The 7,415-nt window shown below is 39.6% G+C and overlaps 1 protein-coding gene across 2 annotated transcripts in view; it reads right to left on the reverse strand.

The window, feature by feature from the left end:
* The window catches only part of Pigu (phosphatidylinositol glycan anchor biosynthesis class U), an 87,854-nt gene extending 83,102 nt beyond the window's left edge, over window positions 1-4,752 (reverse strand). For both annotated transcript variants that reach the window (XM_077799473.1, XM_026383216.2), the window contains exon 1: window positions 4,609-4,752. In XM_077799473.1, the coding sequence (XP_077655599.1) occupies window positions 4,609-4,738 (130 nt within the window). In that variant the 5' untranslated portion in view covers window positions 4,739-4,752. The remainder of the gene's footprint in view (window positions 1-4,608) is intronic.
* Window positions 4,753-7,415: the final 2,663 nt, after the last annotated feature.

The raw sequence follows: 7,415 nt of genomic DNA on the forward strand, positions 1-7,415 counted from the left end.
CTTTTTAATTTTCTTTGAAATATTGTCAATGTAGACTCATTGCCAAATTTTCATCTGAGTTATCTTTTATTATTGATTTATAACAGGTCTTTATTTATATTTTAATTATATATTTAAATATATTCTAATTTCCTTATTGGGTATACAATTTGCAAGTATTTACTCTAATTTTGGAGGTTATATTTTCATTTTCTCAATGTAGGGTTTTGTGACTCAAAATTGTTTAATTTTGATGATAGCCACATTATTTCCTTTGTTACTTAAGCCCTGGGATGTCTAAGTAGTCTGTCAAACCCACAATGAAGAATATTTACCCTTTCATTTTACAGCAAAGGTTTATTTTTAACTTCACATTTAGGTCTATGGTGCATTTCGAAACAATCTTTCTGTATGTTATAATGAAGTGGCCCCATTTCATTTGTATGCCTATCAGTGCTCTCTTGTCCCAGCACCATGTCTGGAAGATACCTCTTTCCCTGACTGAATTGTCCTGGGATAAATGTCAAAATCAACTGACGGTAGATATGCACATTTTGGTATGAAATGACTTATCTATGAGTATATGTGGTATTATTTCCTCGATATTATTATCATTTTGATGTGTGAACATGTGCAACTTTTCATTGACATAGGTCTTCTTTAACATAAATAAATTTTCAATATTTTCTTAAAAAAAAAGAAAGGATAGCTGGGCGTGATAGTGCATGCCTGTAATCCTAGTGGCTCAGGAGGCTGAGGCAGGAGGATCACGAGTTCAAAGCCAGCCTCAGCAAAAGAGAGGCGCTAAGCAACTCAGTGAGACCTTGTCGAAAAATAAAATACAAAATAGGGCTGGGGATGTGGCTCAGTGGTCAAGTGCCCCTGAGTTCAATCCCCAGTATCCTTCCCCCACACACCCAAAAAAATAGAAAGGGTTAAGGATGTGGCTCAGTGGTAAAGCACCAGCTTGGGGGCTGGTGATGGGGGCACATATTATTAGCTATATGATCTTAGGCGAGTGATTTAATCTGTGCCTAAATCTTCTCATCTAGGGCTGGGGATGTGGCTCAAGTGGAAGCGCGCTTGCCTGGCATGCATGCGGCCCAGGTTTGATCCTCAGCACCACATACAAAAACAAAGATGCTGTGTCTGCCAATAACTAAAAAATAAATAAATATTAAAAATAAATAAATAAATAAATTTTTCTCATCTATAAAATGGGCTGAATAACAGTATTGGCATCATGGGCGATTTTAGAGTTGCTTATTAATATAACTAACATGCTTAGAACACTGCCTGACATGCAGGAGGCATTATATCAATGTAAATCCTTATTATTTGTATTAGACTGAGAAGCTAGTGCTTATATTTCATAAAAAAGGAAATTCGTATATACATTTTTTGTTTAGTTATACTATCAAACTGATGGGTTTATAGAAATGGGTAAGAGAAAAGATCTCTTTTCTATTTTAATAAATATCTGTTATCTTTGCCTGCCTAGTCTCAATTTTCCCCTCTTCTGGAAACAGCACCCTAATTTTCCTTATAGGGTACTCCCTGTTTTGGGTGAGGCTGCCTCCTTTCCATGAATCAGGCTGACCACAGCAACTGGTTGAAGGATGGGTATATGACCCAAATCAGTTCAATGCGATTCAATTCCAAGGCTTTTGTTGTGTTCAATGAAGAGTCACTCTCTTTTCACTTGACTTGAAACTGAGAGGATATAAAGTCAGTGGCCACTCTTGCCAACACCTTGGAAGAACCTGTCTGAACGTAGCCAATGCTGGATCCAGTTAGGCCTGAAGTCAGGTCTATCCTTGGGCTGTTCAGTTATGAAGGCCAATAAATTCCTTTTTTATTGCAATCTGGCCAGTTTACGTTGGGATTCTGTCATCTGCATGTGAAAGAATTAATAATATACTGACTTAAAACCCTTCAGATGTTTAAAGATAACAATCATCCCCTCCAAGTATACAACTTCTCACTTGTTCTCATTTTTAAAAATTAGCCCGTATTACAGCCAACCAAAATCTATTTGGATCCAAGGCCCTTTCAAAGAACTGGTCAAAGACATGGCGAAACCAAAAGGGCTTTGGTATTTTGAAATGCCTGCCTTTTAGGGTTTAAGCTATCCCATTTAAAGTATACTTTGAAGACAAATGATACTTACAGATATTGTACCCTCCCCTAAAATAAGACAAATAATAATCCTGACTTAATCAGATCTAAATGATGGGTGATTAGTAAATCTTTCGTCCTCTAGCCCTGCCACTGGCCACAAGCTCCAGACCTAACCTCTGAATTTTACACATCAAACACTTAACTGCTCTTTCCTTTCTGCCATTGTCAGCACTGATTCTTCATAGTATCTAAACTTAAAAGCTCAGAATTAAACTTTTTGGCTTTCATCATCATGCTGAATTTCAATATGGATTATTTCATTTAATTTCCTATTTTATAGAGCTAGTTGGGTGTGGTGGCCCATGCCTATAAACCCAGCTACTCAAGAGACCAATGTAGGAAAAACCAGGATAGCCTGGGCAACTTAAATCCTGTTTCAAAATTTTTAAAAATATATAAAAAAGAGCTGGGGATATGTTCAATGGTATAGCACCTCTGGGTTCAACCCCCAGGAAGGAAGGAAGGAAGGAGAGACAGGAAAAGAAGGAAATCACATGGCTAGTAAGTGGCAAGCCAGAGAAAGACTCTTCCCGAGATTTCAGAACCTATGCTTTTAAGCACCACACAACAATGCCTCATCTTTGGATCCTTTAATCTGCCTATCCTATAAAATAACAAATTTAATGCTATCTTTTCTTCCATACTTATTCAACATTAACTATGCACCTGCTCTAGGCCAAACACCAATGAACTTAGGCAGGAATAAAACAATGTCGTTGAAGAAGCTCACAGTGGAGGGAAAATCAAAAAGAAACAAATAATTATAACATAAGATGAGAAATACTCTTAATAAGAATATGTCTAAAGGGTTAAGATTGCAGAAGAAGGGTGTTCTGGTATCCACAAGAAAGCAGGATTCAATTCAGTTCAACAAAAATTACATGCAAAGAAAAGATAACAAACCCAAGTTTTTTCCATCTCAGGTATGCACTATAACCATCTTTATCACCATTCACCAACTGAGAAACAGGCAGATTACTTGTTTCAATTTCAAGTTTCCTCATATGTAAAATGGGGGAAATAATACCATCTACACCATAGAATTACTGTGAAGACTAAATGAGAAAAGGCACATAAAAGGCTTACCATAGTCCTTGATACATACTAAGTTTTTTTAGGAACTTCAATGCTATTCCTAAAACACTCATTCTTTTTACCATTCTCCATTCCAAAATGTCTATGGTGTAACATCAAAACATCAAAACTCTATATCTTAAAATTCTAGGGCCAGGGGTGTAGCTCAGCAGCAGAGCACTTGCCTAGCATGCATGAGGCACTGGGTTCAATCCTCAGCACCACATAAAAATCAACAAATAAAATAAAGGCATTGGGGCTGAGATTGTGGCTCAGCGGTAGAGCGCTTGCCTAGCACGGACGAGAACCAGTTCGAGCCTCAGCACCACATAAAAATAAAGGCATTGTGTTGTGTCCATCTACACCTAAAAATAAATATAAGAAAAAAATTTTTAAAAAAAATAAATTCTAGGAAAGGAAGGGAATTCTGGAGTGCTGGCTACATGCTGTACACGGTCATAAAAATTCACTGAGCTCTATCTACACTTATAATTTGTATGCTGTATGTTTATTTTACTTTAGTAAAAAAAAAAAATCTTTACCTTTTAATTATCAAACTCTGGCCCCAACCTTACTTACTTTCTTACTTACTTTCCCCTCCTTACTTTCCCATTTTGGACATTTCACATCCTTGAACATTTCTTGATTCTGTTTAAATTCTGCTACCTGGAACTCTCCTTTTCTCTAATCTTTGGCAAACCCTTCAAGAGTCAACGCAAATCCTCCATCCTTAGGAAATTGGAAAAGGAGGGGCAGTTTATTCAAGGCTAGAACACTAAGTAAAGAAATGGGAAGACACTCTGCCTGTGGCTCCTTCAGCCCAATTTCTGAGTCTCCTTGTAGCCACCAGTATAAAACAAAGTTTGATGAATAACTTACAGAAATAAGAAGAAACAGCAGGAAAAACTGCACTAAGGTCCTTGACTGGTCAGAGGCGACTAAGGACATCTACAGAGGCTCTTCGCGCTAAGAGACTGGTCCCCTCATTCGGGTCCCCCATCCCCTCGGCTACACTGGGTCACTACTAGTGATCCCGCTCCAAACTCGTACGCTCTTCACAAATTCTGCTCCACACAGAATCCTCTTCTCTTATCCTAACCCTTTTACGGATCACGTCCTTGGGCTCAGAACGGCGAGTAGGGCACGCCCCCTCAGATACCCACCTCTAGAGTGGTCCAGCCTCTTGAGCCCAAACCTTATACCACCTCCCGCACATCCTCTCCGCTCCACAGGAGCGCCCTCACGTCTCCAAAGACCCCCTGAGCAGGTCAATTTCCTGAGAACCGTGCAGCCACTTCCCACCCGCCTCCCATTCACAGAGGCCGTAATAAGCTCGGGCCGGGTCTGGCCGCCCATTCGAGCCAGCGGTCTCACCTCTCTTCCAAGAGCTCAATGGGGATACCACCTCCACCCGCTCGGAAATGAACTCGGCCAGACTGGAGCGGAACAAGGCCGCCCGCACAGTCACGGCCACCACCAGCACCAGGGCCAAGGGAGCCGCCATGATATCTGGGGCGGGCGCGCAGGCGGGAAGGAAAAGGCGAGGCGGAAGAGCCTGGCGATCTGCGCACCACCGTCTGTAGTTCCGCGACTGGGAGCGCGCCGCTGCTGCTGCGGGAGCTTCCAGACCTTGGAACTACGACTCCCAGGAAGCCCTGCGGTGGGAAGGGCCGGACGACGGACAGCGGGGCGTATCAAATTAGGAGCAAGTGTTTGACCGACGCCCTACGATCACAGGTGAATTGTAAAACTTCGCAGGCCAAAAGGAAAGTTACCGTCCTGGGATTGTGAACAAGTTTTGAAGAGATGTTAATTTCACCCTTGTGTGTATGTTTTATGTTAAAACATCTACTTTTTTTTTGTTTTACAAGAATGTTAAAATTTATTTTACTTATTCTGCAATTGCTTATTGAACGCCAGCTATCGGCCAGTCGCTGTATGAGTAGTAGTATTGATAGTAGCAGACAACATCCTGCACGACCTTCAATGGTTGCTTAACCTTTCTGTGCCTCAGAACCCTCATCTGAAAACTCTGCTGGCTGCAGGCTCACTAGAGACGGCTGAAGAATGTTTAGAAATTTTGCCAGTTGCTTTTTAAAACACAGCCATTATTGAAAATGAAATGGTATAAACTTAGTAAACTAAATTACATTGAAAACAAGGGAATAAATAGTCTTAACTCGTTACTTCTGAATAGTTTTACAATATACTTTTTCATCCGCGTTCTTTTTCAATATTTTTTTATTTTAGTTATAGATGGACCGACAACTTTATTTTATTGATTTGTTTATATGTGGTGCTGGGTATCGAATCCAGTACCTCACACGTGCAAGGCAAGAGCTCTACCACTGAGCCAAAACCTCCACCTCATTGATGTTCTTGAGGTTACTTAACACTACCTTATGGGTGCTATAGTGAAGTGCTATTACTCTTCTCAAATCAGGTGAGTTACTTCAGGTTGTTAGTTTGAAATCCTTCCAGGTGGGAGTGTTTACACCAGAGAAATCAGCAAATACTACAAATCAGAGATTTGAGATTTAAAGAGCACATTGATAAGCATTAACAGCTTACCACTTCATTAATTAATGTATGAAAAGTGCTATGATAAGTGCCTAAATATTAACTTTATACTTAATATTAAATAAGTATGTGAGGAAATTTCAGATCTGTGAAGAAAATGAAACTGCATCATTGGGTAATTGTGGTTGAATATTTCAAAATAACTAGTAGAATTTTGAATGTTTCTAACACAAAGAAATGATAAATGTCTGAGGTAATGAATTTGCCATTTGCCATGATTTGATCATAACATTGGGTACATGTATTGAGTTGTCATTCTAATTCATAAATATGTAAATTACTATGGGTCAAATAAAAACAAAAATATATTTTAAAAAAGAAACAAAGCATGATGGGGAATAACTATGGTCAGGTATACATTTTAAAATATCTTTGCTTCTCCAAACCTTATGTTGGATGTTGGAGATTATTATACTGACAAAATTTGCACTCCTGCCCTTATGGACCTTGGGGAGTAGTTGAAAGATATGAGAATCTTAAGAATAACAAATAAGGGGCTGGGGATGTGGCTCAAGTGGTAGCGCGCTCACCTGGCATGCGTGCGACCCGGGTTCGATCCTCAGCACCACATACCAACAAAGATGTTGTGTCCAAAGAGAACTAAAAAATAAATATTAAAAATTCTCTCTCTCTCTCTCTCTCTTTCTCTCTCTCTCTCTCTCTCTCCCCCCCCCCTCTCCCCCCCCCCTCACTCTCTCTTTAAAAAAAAAAAGAATAACAAATAAGGGGCTGGAGTTGTGACTCGGTTATAGAGCGCTCATCTAGCGCGTGCCAGATTCTGGGTTCGATCCTCAGCACCATATAAAAATAAAATAAAGGTATATTGTGTCCAACTACAACTAAAATAAAATATTAAAAAAAAGAATAACAAATAAAGTAAAATTACAAGCCATGAATGAAGAGAGAGAAAGTAGGGAAGCAGGATACTAGGAGAAGGAAAAAATTGACCCCAGGGCTGTAACTTTCTGAACCACTGAAAAAGGCCCCCTTTGGGGAAGGGAATTATGAAGGAATATCTATGTATATAACTACTATTTGAGCCCTTGCTCAAAAAGTGTCAAGCATACCACAGTTTTTTTTCCTTTCCTTCCCCCCACCCAATTGAACCCAGCAGCACTCAAACAATGAACCATATCCCTTAACCATTTCATTTTCTATTTTGAGATAAAGACTCATTAAGTTGCTTAACTCCTGGCTAATTTGCTGAGATTGGTCTCAAACTTGCAATCCTCCTGCCTCAGCCTCCCTAGATACTGGGATTACAGGTGTGCGCCACCATACCAGCTATACTGTACTCCTAATGCACATAAATTTATTTAATCTGTACACATTCCTTCCTAAAGATGTAAATGTTGGTATCCTTTTTACTTAAAAGGGGAAGATGCATGTATTACATCATGAGAAGCAGAAGTGATTAAAACACCATCCTCAAAGGGAAGATAGAACAAGATTATGCAATGTAAAATGCTTAGCACATACCCAGGGCTCCATATACATTAGATCATTCTAACAGATGGCTTTAAAATTCTTGTAGTATTATCTCTGTTTGGGAAAAACAGTGATTGGCCATTGCAGGTGGAAGGTGAGACCCAAACCACCAG

Source organism: Urocitellus parryii, chromosome 6, assembly GCF_045843805.1.
Source record: "Urocitellus parryii isolate mUroPar1 chromosome 6, mUroPar1.hap1, whole genome shotgun sequence".
Lineage (NCBI taxonomy): Eukaryota > Metazoa > Chordata > Mammalia > Rodentia > Sciuridae > Urocitellus > Urocitellus parryii.